The following is a 19095-nucleotide window of genomic DNA, read 5'->3' as shown; positions in this document are numbered from 1 at the left end:
CTTTGGCGGGGCAATGGGGGTTAAGTGACTTGCCCAAGGTCATATAGCTAGTAAGTGTCAAGTGTCTGAGGCTGGATTTGAACTCAGGTACTCTTGACTCCAGGGCCGGTACTTTATCTACTACGCCATCTAGCTGCCCCCTTATTGATAGTTTTTTAAGGCATATATCATCACCACAGTCACATGATTGATATAGAATTCCAGAGCATTTAAGACCTTTTTCAGTATATTCTAGATAATCTTTTTTATCTAAAGTCAACTTCTTGGTTTTAGATAAATCATTTAACTTGGTAGAACACAATTAAACTATCCAAACAAAATATTTTCCATACATATATTAAAATCATGTAAAATTGACAAGTATGACCGCAAAGAAAACTGCTTTACACTTTGCTAAATATCAACACTTTGAGGTATAAAACAAAAGTATATGTTAATTTAAGGTGTTCCCTTGTGTCATGAAGGGTATCTATCCTTTACATAGGTTAAACAAAAATGAAGATTTTTGGGGGTGGCTAGGTGGCGCAGTGGATAAAGCGCTGGCCCTGGAGTCAGAAGTACCTGAGTTCAAATCCGGCCTCAGACACTTGACACTTACTAGCTGTGTGACCTTGGGCAAGTCACTTAACCCCCATTGCCCTACCAAAAAAAAAAAAAAGGAAAAAAAAAATGAAGATTTTTGTGCTCAAGTCACCTTTTATTTAGCATTTTATTTTTCTCCAATTACATGTAAAAACAATTTTTTTACATATATTTTAACAAGTAAAAATGAATTTCTTATACAGTTTCTTTTCATATGGAATTTCTTATAAAGTTCTCCAACTGACAGTTTACAGGTAATTTTTTGTAAATTGCATTGATCTCCACAATGCTATTAGACCTCCTCAATGAAATATATAATCATTTGAAAGAGACTGATGTAGCTATGTTAATTGGTAAAACAAAGTAAATGAATACTTTATTCCCATGAAGTTGGATGAATAACCCATTGAGTCTGTCTGTCTGTCTATCTTTGTATCTACATATATGTCTTTTAACAGCTACTTCAAATATACAATAAGAAAGACCTTGAACTGAATAGAAAAATGAGGATGTATAACATTTGGGAAATTGTCAAAAACTTTCAATGATCCTAAGTTGTTCCTTGCCAAAAACCCATCGGTACTTTTGAATCTACACTCTACCAATAATGCTGTTTGGCTGTTAATCATGGAATACTATGATAATGAATCAAAATTATAGATTACCTAGATGGCAGAAAAAAGTCTTGTAATTGTCTAAATAGGCTAAAGCATATTACCAATTTATGATAAGTAATGTACGAAATATATATTGGGAAAATAATTGGACTGATTATATAATCAGAGTGAGAGATAAAAGGCATACAGCCGAAATGCTATTTCTGATATCCACAAAATGATGAAAATGCCAGAGGAAGGTCTTTAGAGAATTGGGTAAATCTTTTATAGAATATTTATATGAAGACATGGACAAGAATTTCACAGGATTTAAAGGAACAGATACGTGGGTTGTGATCTACATTGGAGGGGGAAATGCCCACACACTGAGATAACAGATCAACTGATATAAAACATTAAAATTAAGTAAATTAGCACAAATCAAACTGAAAAGTATGCTCTTCTGTATTAACCTCATTATCTTTTTTTACCTAGATACTTTGACACTAATTTTGAGTTATTCAAATGTAATCTTGAATTGAAATAATTATTTAGTATAGAATTTCTAAATATAGCAGAAATTTCTAATGGATGCTATCTAGTTCATGGATATATATTGATAACAGGCAAAAAAAAATGGATATATAGATTCTTCTGCAATTGTCAGTATTTTACCTAATCTTGAGCAAGCAAACCCATTACACTTTGATTCAGATTTCCCATTCATTAAATAATTGTAGCTTTATTTACCAATCTGATAGAACTGATATGTAAAACAGTATTTTTTTTCTCTTCTTAAAAAAAAGATTTTGATGGATCACCAAAATCTCTCAGAACATGTCCTCTGTATGGTTTTGTACCTGATTGAATTAGGACTGGAAAATTCACCTGAAGAAGAACCAGATGAAGAAGTAAGTACTTTTATATGCTTAAAGGGGGTTGGTAATAAAGATATTGTGTTTAATGAGGGCTATTTGAATAATAAAAGAAGGGAATTTTCCAAATTCCTTATGTAATACAAATGTGGTCTTGATAGCAAACCCAGGAAGAATTAAAACAGAGAAAGAAAACTATAGGACAATATCCTTAATGAACATTGATACAAAAAATTTAAATAAAACATTAACAAGGATATTAAAACAACAGGAACAACAAAAAAATAAGCATATCAAGAATTATAGGAAAAAAAACTTTTGATAAGATACAACACCCATTATTGTTTAAAAAACACCAAAAACACAGGAATAAATTGATCTTTTCTTCCTGTAAATAGGTATAAAATCAAGATCTGGTGTCATATCTAATAGTGCTAAACTAGAGGCCTTTCCAATAAAATCAGGGTTAAAGCAAAGATGTCTACTTTCACCGTTACTATTTAGTAGTAGTGGAACTAATGCTAACTATAGCAATATGGCAAAAATCAGAAATTGGAAGCATATGTGTTGGCAAACAGAATTATCATTTTTTCAGAAGATATTATATTTTACATAAAGAATTGTAGATTGTCAACTAAAAATTAACTGAAATAATAACTTCACAGTTTCAGGATATAAAATAAACTCACATTAAACACTAGCATTTCTATATATTGCCAATAAAACTATTGGAAGAGATAGAAAAAGAAATTCCATTTAAAATAATTACAGACTATATTCTTTTAGGAAGTAACTAGTGGATTATTTCTATAACTACTTTGCCCTCTGGTTCTAAGAGATCTGGTCCAGTTTCTCGGAAATTGGGTGTCTAGGCTCTTTTTTTTGGTCATGAAGTTCATATAGACCAGTGATTTCCAGATTTTCAAATTTTTTCTCCTCAGTCTGTTTTCTAGGTTAGCTGTTTTTGCTATGAGATGTATTCTACATCTTCTTCCTCTTTTTTCAGCCTTTTGACTTTATTTTAATATTTCTTGTGTAAGGGGCTAGAATTCTAGCTAGTCTGTCTAAAATATCTAATGAGTGGTTGCCAATAAATTATAAGCTTTAGCAAGCATTAGACTTTTAAGCATTTATTAAGGAGAATAAGAATTTGGTGAAAAGAAAGAGCAAGGCCTAGATTCATCTGTCTATTAAAGGGAGAGCACATTTCTCACTCCCTTCTCCACCCGAGTCCTGACGAAAGAGAGTGAGAGCCAGCCTCGCCCCCTCTTCCTCCCAGAAGCAAATGTCACTTCCTGACGCCAAAGAAAAGCTGCATGGCCTTGCCCTCAGAGGCCTTCTCCTCATGGTGGAACTTTCCTACAGTAAGTCACCAGCAGGTGGTGTCCTTCCAATCCTTACACTTGCTGCCTCATGAAGTTTTTGTCTTTTTTGGTCCATTTCATTTTCAGGGAGTTTGTTGCTTGGGTAAGATTTTGTACCTCTTTCACAGTGTTAATTCCTTGTCCATTCTTTTCTCAAGTGCTCTTGTTCCATTTGTAAGATAACATTTTTTAACTCTTAAAAAAAAAAAAAACCTGCCTCTTTATCTTTTTCAGGAATTCTAATTGAGTCATGCTGTTTTTCTCTGAGGCACTGATTGCTTGTGAATGTGTTGGAGTCATCCTCTTCTGAGTTTCTGTTTTGAGTGTCCTTGCAATCATAGTAGCTTTTTATGGTGGCATTTTTTTTCCCCATTCTTCCAGCTATTTCCTGACTTTGAATTTGATGTTAGGAATAGGCTCTGTAGCACTTTTGGAGGGAATATCTGTACTGGTCTTGTTGCTGCTTTCTTGCAGTATTCAGGACAGGCTGGAGACTTGTAAACTTTCAGTGCTCCCAAACTGGTCTTATCCATTGCAAAATCTGATTGCTTTCCTCTTCGTTGGAGCTCTGCATGTTTCTTACCTTGGTTTGGATCTTTGCAAGAATATATTGCTTCTGAATTCTGCCCCTGTTAGCTTCCTGACTTAAAGTTAAAAGTGACACAATTGTATGTCACAAATCAGAGTTTATTCTTCCCATCCCTCCTCCCCCTTTCAAATTTCCCTATTTCTTTTATTTTTGTTTTTGTTTTTTAAATTTTTTTAGTGAGGCAATTGGGGTTAAGTGACTTGCCCAGGGTCACACAGCTAGTAAGTGTTAAGTGTTTGAGGCCAGATTTGAACTCAGGTACTCCTGACTCCAGGGCCGGTGCTCTATCCACTGCGCCACCTAGCTGCCCCCCTATTTCTTTTGAGAATAACAGTATACTTTTAGTCACCCAGGTTGACAATCCAAGTATTATTATCATTGACTTTGCTGTCTCATTAGACCACAATAAGTTGCCAGTTCTTGTTTTATTTTCACAGTGTTTCTCACATATTTTCTTTTCTTTCTCTCACAAAGCCCATCACAATTTAGACCCTATTTACCTTTTGCCTGGATCATTGCAATAGCCTCTTAATTGGTCTCCTTGCCTCAAGCCTCCATTCCAATGCATCTTGCATATAGCAACAAAATTATTTTCTTAAAGTGTCTTTTAACCATTCCCTCCCTCATTTCCTCCTCAATGAATTACAATGGATCCGATTTACCTCCAGGATCAAGTACTAATTATGTTTGGTACTTATAGCTGTTCACAATCTAGCCCTAATCTACCTTTCCAATCTTCACATATTCTTTGGTTTAGTCAAATTGGTTTCCTGTCTAGTCTGATTCTTTTTTTTTTTTTTTTTTTTTAGTGAGGCAGTTGGGGTTAAGTGACTTGCCCAGGGTCACACAGCTAGTAAGTGTTAAGTGTCTGAGTCTGGATTTGAACTCAGGTCCTCCTGACTCCAGGGCTGCTGCTCTATCCACTGCGCCACCTAGCTGCCCCTTCTAGTCTGATTCTTGATGCCCTCTCTTTGTATCTTTGCACTGGCTTTCTTCTGTATTTGAAATGTTTTCTTCCCCTCCCCTACATTTTGGAATTCCTTATCTTCTTTAAGACTCATCTCTAGTTCTCCCTTTTGTATTAGGCTTTTCCTTATCTTTCCAGCTACAAATGTCATTCCCTCCAAGATTACCTTTTAATTGCTTTGCATGTATTTTATATTTACCTCTATATAGACTTTTTGTTGTCTAAGAATGTAAATTCCTAGAGGGCAAAAAATGTTTTGTTTTTGTTTTTTTATATCTTTAGTCCTTAATATGGTGCCTGGCATTTAGTAGATTCTTAATAAATGCTTGCTTGGATGAAAAAATTCTTAGTTATTAAGAAAGGAGGCTATCTCAAATTATATTAGTTAACATTTGGTAAACCTAGGTTCAGTTGTTGTATATGGTTAGAAGTAATAAAAAATAATTTCTCTTAAAATATGTAATTTATATTTTTGGCCAATATAGACTGGTCTTTCCAATTTTTCTCAATTACTAAAATTTGTATGTATTTTGCGTTATCAACGTTAGTTAAGTTTTAGAGTGATTTTTTTTGTTGTTTGTTTCTTTGGACTTATAATTTCATTGGTGCAGATTTGTATGGAAACTCTTTTCAGTAATATTGATAGGTTGCTTATCTTTAACTTCTGAGTATTAGAAAGTTGCCAGGAAATTAAATGACTATACACATGGTATTACAGTTAGTGTGTAAAAACCAGGAATTGAACCAAGGTTTTCTTGAGTCTAATTTCAGTCTTCTCTGCACTATGCTGGTCCATATCTATGTATCTATATACACACATATATACAGCGGTCTGTCTGAAAATATTAAGTGCCTTATATGTGCCAGGCACTATGCTAAATGCCTGGGATACAAAAAAGGCAAAAGACAGTCTCTGACTTGAAGGAGCTTAGAATCCTATGGTGAAAGAAAACAAAAAAGGAATCTGAAAAGCATCAGGAAGGTAACTCATGCAGGGGCATGATGGAGAAATCCATGGGAGTGTAGCTTAGTGGGAACTGAAGAGATGGCTGGCCTGGGATCCTCCTTAAATGGAGGGAGGTTTTAGGAGAAGCTCTCCACTCTCCAGTCAGAAGGAAGGAGGGGAAAAGAGTACTGACAAGGTGTGAGTTTCAAGACTAAAATGATCTTCAGGATGAAGAGTTTCCTGGGGCATGTTGGAAAAGTCCAGGAAAGGATAGCCAGGTGGTTGTCTTTGTGACACAGTATTATTTGATATTTGAAATTGATAAACACTTAAAAATCTCTTTAAATAAGTCTTCAGGAACTCAACAACTGATTATCCATTTTGTTAATTATCTTGGCCCATTGCTTCTCATCTTCTTCCTGCCTGATTGTAATATTTCTGTTTTAGGAACCTGCGGGTGGACAAGAACGCTGCCATGACAGCTGGTTTCCTGGTAGTAATTTAGTATCCAACATGAGGCATTTTATAAATTATGTGAGAGTGAGGGTTCCAGAGACAGCTCCAGAAGTGAAGAGAGAGCCACCTGCAAGTACTAGCTCTGATAGCTTTGCTTCTACACAAGTAAGTGTGAAAGAAACTGGTTTTGTAGTTGATGCTTTGTCTTATGTCAATACCGACATAGTGAAGAGAAAAAATATGCTCACTCTTATCTTTCCTCTCATTCCACAAACACCTGTCATATTGTCCTTTCTTAATGAATTTTTTTCCTTCAATTGCCAGAGTTCAAGACGGCCTAAAGTCCTTCAAAGAGAGGTAGTTTTGTATGCTGTTTGCATTAACTAGCAACGTGCCTTTAAATGGAAATGAAAAATATTCCCGTGAACTTTTTATTCTCTTAATATAGGCTAAACACCTTTTTCTTTTTAAATATGCTTTAATTTGTAGGTTTTCATATTTTAAAGATATTTTCACATTATTGAATTTTAAAATTAACACTGAACAGGTTGAAATTTGTCTAGGTTTTTTGTCTTAGGTGAGTGGAATATTGAAACAATTTTAGGCTTGCTTTGCCTTGGGCCCTTTAAAAATGAAAAGATCCATTACAGGCATCTACTACATTTTAAAAAAAGATTGAATGTATAATTTCCTAATTTTGAATAAACTTATCCTATAATTTCTTATAGCATGCCTGTTTGAAATCACTAATAAGTTATTTTGCTCCTTAGAGGTCAAATTTAACTTTTGAGTAAGATTAAAACTGCAAATGATTGATATTGAGTTGGGTAATTACTACATTTGAGATTTTTAAATGAAAAGAACAATTACGTTTTTTTGCATGCAATATTTGATGGGGAAAGAAACAGTAATGGGGGAAAATATTCTTCCATAAGGACTAGTGTTTTAGATACTTTTAGCATAAGTGGTCTTCATCTAGAATTTACTCATTGAATTGAAAGTTTTCCTTGTGTAGAACAGTCCATTCATAATAACATTATTTGGTATTTGATAGCAGGGATTATTTTTGTTTTCATTGTTTTGATTAATGTTATCAGAACATTCAGATAGTAGGAAGAGGAGCTGTTAGTCACATTCAACCGAAATTCATTGTGTTATCAATTGAAGTATCAGATTCGGCAGGCGTTCAAGTTGTCACCTAGGACCACATCATGAAACCTGATATTTGAAATTTTAAAAATGCTTAGGGAAATAGCAAGACTTCGGAGTTATTTGGTAGTATATTTTTTCTGGAAACATAGCATGTTGTAGTTGGTAGAGGATACCCCTTTAGAGTGAGGAAGACTAGCATTCAAGTCCTGCTTTGACACTGATTTTGTGATTTGGGGCAAATTTTCTCTGATTCTGTTTCTTTATCTGTAAAACAAAGAAGTGGACTAGATGGCCCCCAAGGTTTTTTTTTTTTTTTTTAAGTGAGGCAATTGGAGTTAAGTGACTTGCCCAGGGTCACACAGCTAGTAAGTGTTAAGTGTCTGAGGCCAAGATTTGAACCTCAGGTCCTCCTGAATCCAGGACCAGTGCTCTATCCAGTGCACCACCTAGCTGCCCCCTCCCCAAGGTCTTTTGCAGCTATAGATTTTTCATTCTATGACCAAAACATTTGTTTATGGGTACATATTGAGGTAGCTTAAGTCTGTTATTAATTCTATTGGGGGTATTCATCTTTTGGTATATTACTATGAGAAAATAATATCTACTATGACTTAACAGACACAGCCTCAGGTAACTTTGGAATAGCCTTTATTTCGGCACCAAAAACGTTCTTTCAAACCAATTTGTATCTCAATAGAGAATTTTAAGAATTAATTTTGGTTTTAATATGGTATTTCTGAATCTTTTGAGATGTCATGATCTATAGAAATAGTTTAAGAAGTATCCTAGTGGGGCAGCTAGGTGGCGTAGTGGATAGAGCACCAGACCTGGAGTCAGGAAGACCTGAGTTCAAATTCGGCCTCAGACACTTAATACTTACTAGCTGTGTGACCCTGGGCAAGTCATTTAATTCCAATTGTCTCACTAAAAAATTTTTAAAAAAAGTATCCTAGTTCTTTAAATAAAAAGTACTAATTTACTCCACTAAGTAGGCAATATTTTTCATTCTTCCAATTGACTAAATTATTACTTTCAATAATATTAGAAGTAATTGCTCATAGTATTTCTTCCAGTTTAACATTCTCTAAAACTTGCAGTTAATCAGTGTTGATCTTAGAGATATTGTCTTTAAAAATTCTTAAATTCTAAGAAATTCTAGATTGTGAGACATACTAATCTTCTAGTAATAAGTAACGTATGCCAGATTCTTACTAAGTGTAGAGAAGATGCCTGTTTTTTCCTCCAAACTGGTGATGAAGTTATTGAAAGCTCCCTCTGATTATAGTTTAGAGGCTATAGGAACTAAATTGATCATCCCCAAAATCACAATTCTCAGTTTACATTCTTGCTTGTAGAGAGGGTAGACATAACCTATTTTATTAATTTAACCCTCGAAATTTATAGTAATAATGGTACCTTCCTCACAGGGAAGGCAAGGATTAGATGCAAACTGTAAAATGTCTTATAAATGTTAACTATTATTTTACTGAAGATCACTTACACAAATTACACATAGCTTATTACTAATATCACTCAAGAGACTAAATTGATGTAAGAGCAAGGGGCTCTTTCATTTTTCTTTCTATATACAAACAGACACCAAATGTGGGGAGCTAGACATCTGTCTGCCAGTTTTTACTAGCAAATTTCCTGATGTGACATTTTACTCAGTTGCTACAATTGATTTTAGCTTCTATTAGAGTTCTGATTACTTCCAAAATAGATCAAACAAAAATCTAATAATCACGTTTTCAACATTGAAGAACTAGTTTTGAAATGGTAGTCTATTTTAGGGTGCTTTGGAAATTTCAAGGAGGAAAAAGTTTGAATGAATAAAGTTTTTCGGAAATTTGGCTTAAAATAATCTAAAATTTAAATATTTAAATAAAATGAAAGCCTTCAAAAACTTTGAGATTGATTTTCAATGTCATAGCCATGAGGCTAGTCACTGATTTCTCTTGGCAAATGACTTATTGAAGCGAATCACTTTCTTAAATCATATTTTACTGGGAATTAAATATGTTCGAGAGCTGTATATCAAGCACCACATTGTTTTATGAGAAATAGAATCAGATGAAGGAAAAGTTATAGCCAGTACAACAAAAAATTTTTTTAATTAATAAAAGTTTTTTTATTTTTTTCCATTACATGTAAAGATAGTTCGCAACTTTTGTTTATACAAGCTTTACAATTTCGGATTTTTCTCCCTCCCTCTCCTCCCTCCCCCCTCCCCTAGACAGCAGGTAATCTGGTATAGGTTTTATTTATATATATATATATATGTATATATATATATACATATATATATATATATATACATAATAACATTAATCCTGTTTCTGCATTAGTCATGTTATAAGAGAAAAAATCAGAGCAATGATGAAAAACCTCAAAATAGAAAAAAAACAATAGCATCAGAAACAAAAGAAATAGTATGGTTCATTCAGCATCTATACTCCGTGGTTCTTTTTTTTTTTTTTTCCTTGGATTTGGAGATCCTCTTTCATCACGAGTTCCCTGGAACTCTTCTGTGCCATTGCATTGGTGAGAAGAATATAGTCCATCACAGTAGATCAACACTCAATACAACAAAAATTTTTGTGTGTATATAAACATGTTTTGCAGAAAGATTAAGAAATTATTGTTTTGAATACACACTATCTTTTTCTTTGGAGTACATACAATTTTTTAATATTTAGAATGAAACAATGAAATTTCTTTGGGAGATGAAGAAAATATTTGTAATAATAAGTATACTTTAAAATACATGTATGACTATAGACATTCCCTTAAAAATTAACACACTGATGCTTTAAAAATTGATTACTGAATAATTTTTCTTGTTCTCTTTCCTCCCTTTTTTTGGTAGAATTCAGGTACAGCTCAAGTTTTCAGCTTAGTAGCAGAACGTAGAAAGAAATTTCAGGAGATCATTAATCGTAATAGCGGTGAAGCAAATCAGGTGGTTCGTCCCAAAACATCAAATAAATGGTCAGCTCCTGGTTCAACTCCACAGTTAACAACAGCTATTTTGGAAATCAAAGAAAGTATATTATCTTTGTTAATCAAACTTCACCACAAACTCTCAGGAAAACAAAACTCTTACTATCCTCCCTGGTTAGATGATCTAGAAATTTTAATTCAGCCAGAAATTCCTAAGTACTGTCATGGGGATGGCATGACTGCAGTAGAGAGAATTTTGTTAAAAGCTGCATTGCAAAGCAGATTGAACAAGCGCATCATTGAAGAAATATGTAGGAAAGTGACCCCTCCTGTACCGCCAAAAAAGACCAGTTCAGCAGAGAAGAAGACTTTGGATAAAGAAGAAAGGTAATACAGTTTAAACTTTAAAGATTGCGTGGCAGGATTAGACTAAAAAAATGTGCGGCAAAAATAAAATTTTTTTTTCATTAAATGTGTTTTTCAGCTTTAAGGGTCTCTTTACTATCAAGAATCCCAACAGTAATTGCAAGCATATTAGATTTTAGATAAATAGAGATATAAGTAATTACTGTTATATGGGTTTTATTTATCCCTATTTTGTTCTGATTTTTCTGGATTGACAATCTTCATATCTCAAATTTATCAGTTAACTTCAGGGATCAATTTTAACTTTAATTGTAAAGATATGTCTGTAGAATTTGATATTTGTTCTACTTCATCTCTTTTATTCTATTGTGTTTAAAGATCATGGTTAAGAGGATAAAAGATATAATAATAAGAACAACAATAATTGTCATTTACATAGTACCCCAAAATGTACAAAACACTTTGCTTCCTTTCAATAGTCCTGTGAAGCAGGGAATAATTGTAATTCAGTAAATATAGATAGTGAAACCTATAATTTGTTGATATTATCTAAAATAATCAATAATATTGAGTGGTTTGTTGCACTATGGGAACTCTAATTATAAAGACCTGTTTCCTATTTGTAAACTAGTGATTTGAATTATTGGAAAACTACTTAACTATTTTGTGTCCCTTCTCTCCCTATGGGACAGTATACTAAAGGTCACCTTGTAGTGATTAGGTAATAAATTCAGTACTATATGCATATTTTTAAAATTAAGGGCTCTATAGACATATAGTTTGCAGTTTTTACTGATGTATGGTTGAAGTAACCCACCTTGCCATCTGAAGATAATTTGCATTTTGGAAAAGAAAGTATTAACTGTCATTGTAAGTAATTTTGTAGTCCCTTGAAACATCTTAATTTTGTAGAGTTTATTCATTCTGGGTACCAATCTTCCTGATGAATAGACAGGAGGCAAATTCCATAACATTGTTGAAGTGTACAGATTTTTTTCAGCTAAGACTCCATGAAGCAGTCATTTTCTTTAAAAGCTGAATTCCTTTTAATTATGTCTTGAATCTTTCTAAAATTGATTATAATTACTTAAAGTAAAAGAATAATCTATTAGGAAATCCTTAAGAGATAACATATGCCTCTTAATTGAGCATCAAAAATAGTAATAAATTAAGTTTTACAAATGGCACCTTCATGTTAAAAAAAATCAAGAAACTTGAGTACCTTGACCTGAGTTTCCATCTGTCTCTCATGTGTGTAAGTAGAATTCATGGTTAATACTCAGTATCCAAACTAAGGAATGGGAAGCATTGGATGGATAACCTACAGCCTATTTATTGTTCAGTTTTGAAATGAGTTATATTAATATTGTAAACATTATATTATTATTGGTTTATGGTAATAATAAAATGGGAGTTTGCATCTCTAAAGCAGAAAGAAGGCAATATGCTTTACTGGATAAAAATTGCCCTAAAATGAAAAGTTTTTTAGAGTTAATCCACAGAGTATATGGCACCTTTGTCCAACCAGTCTCTTGTATTTAATGCTCCAGGAATGTGCTTTAAAAATAAATCATGAAGTTTTCCTTTTCCTTAAAAAACAAACCAAAAACCCCCCCTAAAACACCAGTAAAAAACATCAGCCAGGTGTATAATCATGAAGGTCTTGGAAGAAGGGGAGTTAATTTAGGGCCAGAATATGCTTGTTAATTTAGTGAAGAGAGTGCTTGGTTTAGAATCAGGAAGACCTGAGTTTGAATCTTGACTCAGACATTAGCTGTGTGATCCTGGACAAGTCACTCAGCTTCTACTTGCTTCAATTTCCTCATCTGCAAAATGGGGATAATAGATGCACTGCTTCATGGATATTGCGGGGCTCAAGTGAGATAATATTTGTAATATTGTATTAGTAAATCTTAAAGCACTGTGTAAGGGCAATGATGATGATGGTGATGGTGATGAGATGATGCTGGTGTTCTCATTGTTGTTTGTTATGAAGAGATTCAATTTTCATGTTACTTCCATGTTGTTTTAAAATTTTATACTTGTATCTTATGAATTTATGATTTAAGGTTCTAGTTGTATATAATTTTTACAGAAGGAAAACATTCAATAAACCATAGTATGTTTAATACTACTAAATAGTTTCTTAATGTTTATAATGGATGACAATTTATGTACATAATCTAAATGTTTTTATTTTGAACAAAGACTGTAAAGATGATATAATACAAATGAAATCTTGAGTTTTTAGTTACCCTGTCTAAGAATATTTTCCTTTGAGTAGTGATGATGTTAATAAGTACTTGAAACCAATTCAGATGTTAGCAGTGTCTTGTGACGGGCTAGAATTAAGATGAATCTATTTGAATTTAGCTATGCTGCTCACATAGTATATCTCTAATTTATTTTTGGATTTCAGATCTAGTTTGGTAGTAATGAAGATTGAACAGTGTATGAGCACTCAATAATGACCTATTTTCAGGTTTTTCAACCTACAGACATTGTCCTCATGATAAATGATCCCCATAGAAACCAAGATGGAGTGCTAAAGCAGAGTCCTAGCTGGTTGCAGTATCTTTCAGCTTCAATGTCTTAGCACCTTGGGTTATAATGGAAAATTACTGAGCTGTACTGAATCTGTCAGACCTTGTTTATGTCTTTTTATTAAGGGTCTCTATTTACAGTCAAGCCTACACTTTAGGAAAGGCATAACCTAGATTGAGGAAATATTCATGAAGAAAAATAGCTCTGATGGTTTTCTGGAAAATATTAAGAATACAAAACCTCTGTATATATGGTCATCAACTTACAAAACTTGCAGATGATAGTCATCATTCCTAGTTGCAACCCTTTTGCTTCCTCTAAGACTTTGCTACTCTTGTGGAAAAACTTGGAGATTTAATTAATTTTGGGTTCAAAGTGTATGAAGAGAAGAAATTACAAAGATTATGAACAGTATATTTAATATTCTACATCCATAATCTTCCCCTCTCCTCCACCTTTGCAAAAAGCAAGTGAGGTTCATTTTCATAGCTGTTCTTTGGGCAAAGGCTTGGTGATTATATTTATATAGTGTTTAGTTAAAAAAATTTCCCAATATTTACATTATTGTAGTCATTGGGTATATTATTTTGTCCTTGTTCTTATTTCAGTTTTCATCATTTCGCTTAAGTCTCTCTGTATTCTTCTCTGATCCTCAATTTTTCCTCATCTGTAAAATCAGGGATAATAACATCCATAGTACCTGCTTTACAAGGTTGTTGTGGAGGTCCAGTGAGATGATGTACATAAAAATATTTGGAAATTTTGAAGCATAATAGAAGTGTCAATTATTCATAAGGAAATAATCAGAACAATATTGTCAAGAAACTTTGTAGAAATATTTTCCTTGGTTATGAAGCCAATTGCATAATTGGTACAAATAAGCTGATTCTTTAAAAATAATATGGGGGGGGCAGCTAGGTGGCACAGTGGATAGAGCACCGGCCCTGGAGTCAGGAGTACCTGAGTTCAAATCTGGCCTCAGACACTTAACACTTACTAGCTGTATGACCCTGGGCAAGTCACTTAACCCCAATTGCCTCACTTAAAAAAAAAATATGGGGGCAGCTAAGTGGTGCAGTATATAAAGCACTGGCCCTGGATTCAAGAGGACCTGAGTTCAAATTTGACTTCAGACACTTGACACATACTCGCTTTGTGACCCTGGGCAAGTCACTTAACCCTTATTGCTCTGCCCCTCCCCGCCCCCCCCCTTCCTACCATCTTTTATGCATGTTCTCATTATTTTCAATTTAACAAACATTTCTTTTGCTATAATTTACTCTTAAAATTATGTTAATACATACAAAATAATATATATTTTCTAATATGTGAAAAAACTTAAAATTCTGATCTTATCAAATTTGTTTTATGCCCTAGTTTATAGATTTTTTTATTTTATGAATCAGTTTTTAAACCCTTTCTGAATTCTAAACAATTTGTATTTTGCTATTTAATTTATTTTTTATATTGCTACAAACCATTCAATAAATTTTATTCTAATTTCAGGAGTAAATTTTAACTTATTTTTCTTTTTAGCTATACTTTTTTCCTAATTTTAAAAATAATTCATGTGATTTTTACTTTTGAGTATTTTTAGTTCTTATTTTAATTCATAGATTAAAATGCTGAAAATTTTTTCTACCTTTCCAAAGTTTCTGTTGTCTTAAAGTTCTATTTGTCCAATATTATTCCTCTAAATAAAATCATCCAATGATATTATGCTGTTCTGTTAACAGATACTTGTAATATCATGTCTTAATACATTTGCTTCCTCTGTCCTTTTCCTGAGGTACTTATACATCTTAATCACCTGTATATTCTGTTTTCTAGCTTCAAGCCTTATTTTAAGTTTTTAGTTCTTTATCAGTCATTATGCCATCTGTATTTTAGGCCTCTGTTGCTGTCTTTTAGCTTATTTCTGAAGAGTCACTTTTACTTCTTTATCAGTTCCACTTTATGAAATCCATGCCTCTCTCTCCTGTGATTGCTTTGTTTTCTACCCCTTCTGTAATTGTTTAATTTCTCTTCTATGTTCTGGTTATTATCCTACCCTTTAAGATTAATCCCTAACTTTGGTAGTCATGCTTTTAAATAAAAATTATTTAGGATTGATAGAATTCTATCAATCATTGGAATACTATTCATTACATAATTGAAAGTTAATCTACCTCAAAAAGTAGGTTGATTAATGCATAAAGTGTAGCAGGACTTGCTTCAATAATTAAAAAAAAGTTTTATAAGTGAATATATATAGAAAATATGACTGACATTGTTCAGAACTAAATTGTGTTATAGAGGGACCTTTCTTTGGAAAACTTAAAACTTGTTGTATTTGGGGCAAAAAGACTGTTGTGAGATAATTGAAACTTATGCACTAATATCTTTTTGTAGAGGATAAGAAATTAAGAAAATTAAATTAATGTAATTTTAAAATATTCTGCAACTTTAATTCAAAGGTTAGCATTGTCAAGTTACTCAGGATTAAAAAAATGAAACAAGCCAAACCTTATAGAATTTAAAGAAGATTCATGCCTTTATCCTAAGACCTATGTAGTGCTTTAAGGTTTGCAAAGTGTTCTATTTATTATCTCATTTGATCATGAATATTTCTTTTAAGAAATGATTTGGAAAATACTGGCTAGCCATAACAAGTTCCCGATATCATAAAAAAGGGAAACTGCCTGTTTTAACAGATAAGAAATAAGTGACTACCAATGCTGAATGATTGACAAATCAGCTGTCTGTGTATAGTCCGCCCATTGACTTATTAGGGCAGATATAACAATCTTTATCAAATTAGGAGAATGGAAAAATGAGAAGATTGAATATAATGTGCAATCAAAATAACTGACTCTGGAGTCAGAGGATCTAGATTCAAGCACTAGCTCTGATGCTTATTAGGCAGGTCACTTACCCTCCATGAGTCTCAGGTTTATCTTCTATAACATTTATTTAGGCTAAGTGACCATTGAGCTATATGATCTATGATCCCTTGAATTCCAACTGCACTTATTTATAAAAGCTACTGATTCTACTCCTGTGTATATGCTTCATCATGACACATGGTAATGGCCCTGGAATCTTGATTGCTTTGGGAGCAGGGTGCAAGTTCTAGGAGGTTTCTATCACACACAAAATGTTTTCATTGCAATTCTACAAACAGACTTTATGTCTCTTATCTGACGAACACATTTTCTAAATACAGAGGAATCCTTCAACTGTAGGATAGTCCCTTGGTGATGAATTCTTTGGCCGTAGCAACCCCATAAAAAGAATAGAAAAAAATGACCTTCAGTTTGGTGTGGCCAGCCTTTCCCCCCGCCCCCTGCCACGGTAGCCAGAGCAGAGTGGTAGAGAAGGTGGTGTACACATATCCATACCTGCTACATACTTGGTACTCACATGTATAAACATTAAATCAGTTGTTGGTATTGTATATTGTCTAATAACCAGTAAGTGGCTATGCTACTAGAGGAACTGAATCATATCAATCTTGGCATTCTCACTATAAATGAAAGCAGAAGACAGAAGGAAGTTATAGCTCAAAGGAAGCAGAACTATTATTGAAGAAAAAATATTGGAGTTAGTTTTGTAGTGTCTGTAAAAACAAAACAAAACCACAGGATGAGCATTCTCCATATAGCATAATGTTCGTGATTTGTATTACAAAAAGAAAATAATGATAAAGACAAATAACTTTGAAAGAATTAGGAACTTATTAGTATAATGACCACTGATGATTCTAAAGACATAAGGATAAAACATGACCCCCCACCTCCTTATAGTGAGATGAAGGGTTCAGGGTGCAGAGTGTAAGTTCTGCAGCTAATGCAGACATTTGTTTTGCTTAATTATACATCTTTATAACTGGGGTTTTGTTTTTCTTTCATTATCATTTAATGGGAGGGGTTGAGGTGAGAAGGAAAGAAAGTGAATTTTTCCAGATTTAAATATGGTAAAATTTAATCTAAAAAAGAGTACCATGAAAATAATTGCAGCTTATGTACCCACAGGTATTGTAGAGAATGGGGAGGTAAGAACTTGATAAGACGCTCCAGAATTAAATCAGCACACTCTTAGATACTTGGTTAGTTGAATTCAAAGATGAACATAGAAGAAGGTGGCAAAAAATTCTTGAAAATATGTCTGAGGAGTAAAGAATGGAGAAACTCTGAAGTCTTCTAAACTATGATAAAGTATCACACCTACATTTCATGAATATTTATTTTAAGGACTGGGATATTTGGACACAGAATGCAGCAAAATAACTCTGCTGTGGCTCTTCAACCTGGAAAGCAGGTTGAAAGAAAACTTTTTTGAAGTCTCAGCTAAGCTTTTATCCCAAGAACATTGAAGGATGAAGCTAGAAGGAGGATAACAAGAGGAAGAGATGTCAGATGTTTTGTAACAAACTCTCTTCACCATCAAGGATAGTGGAACCCCACCACATTTGAACTCATCACTGTTTCAGTGTTTGTAGAGGGAAGTTGAGATATTTCTGAAGAAAGCAAAAGTGGGAAAAATCTATTGGATAACACTAAGTACACTTAAATGAGGCACATTCTAGAGGTGATTCCTTTTTGGAAAGAAAAGGATTGAATTAAGACCACCAACTTAGGTGCATGCAGTGATTTGAGTACTTAAAGTGAACTTTTCCAGAAAAATAAAACCAGCTGTTCAAAGCTAAAAGTGATAGATCTTTATTTGACACGTTTTAAATTCACACAAGGTATGTCTGTATCACTAAATTTGAGACTTTGAAGAGGTAAGTGTGGATTGTAAGGCAGGAGCAATAAGGGAAGGACAGCAGAACAGTAGCTAACACCTCCAAAAATCTAGTACAGTACTTATCTCCCAAACTAGGGTAGCAGTTGGCACAGCTACAACAGAAGTAGAACAGAGGATGAATATAATTAATGTTTCCAGAGCCTCAGCTTACTGCTTTTGAGGGTGCCCCTTGAAGTTGGTGCATGCTTATATAAAGTTCTTCTTGCATTTTTGAGGTTGATGGGTGGGGCATCCAGGTTCATTGTTACCATTTCATGCGTCAGGATGGTAGGATGTTGAAAAGGACTAAGAGTTTTATAGTGAAGGGCAGTCTTGCCCAGATGCAGCTGATTGGATTTTTATCTTTGATTTCATAGGCAGATTGCTGCTGGGGTTATGCTTTTGGGAAGTAGAAATTAAAAGGTGAGCTTCAGGCATGAGGAGCACACATTAATTGGAGAGACAGTCTGTTCCAAGAACAGCGAGACCTAGAAAACTCAAGAGGTTTTCTCTAGTGTTCCATTGACCTTCCAGGGTGCTTTCCACCTTAGAATTCCTTTTTTTTTTGCAGGGCAATGAGGGTTAAGTGACTTGCCCAGGGTCACACAGCTAGTAAGTGTCAAGTATCTGTGGCCGGATTTGATTTGAACTCAGGTCCTCCTGAATCCTGGGCTGGTGCTTTATGCACTGCGCCACCTAGCTGCCCCTCACCTTAGAATTCTATAAGAAACTTTGTTGTTATGTTTTCAGTTGTCTCCAACCCTTTGTGAACCCATCTGGAGTTTTCATGGCAAAGATACTAGAGTGATTTCCCTTTTCATTTTCCAGCTCATTTTACAGACCAGGAAACTGTGGCAAACAGGGTTGTGACTTGGCTAGGGTCACATAGCTAGTAAATCTCTGAGGCTAGATTCAGTAAGATAAATCTTCCTGACTCCAGTCCTGGCT

General features: G+C 33.8%; 1 protein-coding gene across 8 annotated transcripts in view; it reads left to right on the top strand.

Moving 5' to 3' along the window:
* Window positions 1–19095, top strand: part of UBR3 (ubiquitin protein ligase E3 component n-recognin 3) — a 283992-nt gene that overhangs the window by 146714 nt on the left and 118183 nt on the right. For 4 of the 8 annotated variants that reach the window (XM_043992853.1, XM_043992856.1, XM_043992854.1 and 1 more), the window contains 4 exons: window positions 1985–2089; window positions 6367–6540; window positions 6700–6732; window positions 10397–10857. In XM_043992853.1, the coding sequence (XP_043848788.1) occupies window positions 1985–2089; window positions 6367–6540; window positions 6700–6732; window positions 10397–10857 (773 nt within the window). The remainder of the gene's footprint in view (window positions 1–1984; window positions 2090–6366; window positions 6541–6699; window positions 6733–10396; window positions 10858–19095) is intronic. The other 4 variants (XM_043992858.1, XM_043992859.1, XM_043992857.1 and 1 more) reach the window with 1 other exon arrangement.

This window comes from Dromiciops gliroides, chromosome 3, assembly GCF_019393635.1.
Source record: "Dromiciops gliroides isolate mDroGli1 chromosome 3, mDroGli1.pri, whole genome shotgun sequence".
Lineage (NCBI taxonomy): Eukaryota > Metazoa > Chordata > Mammalia > Microbiotheria > Microbiotheriidae > Dromiciops > Dromiciops gliroides.
This window is presented reverse-complemented; position numbering and strand designations above follow the sequence as displayed.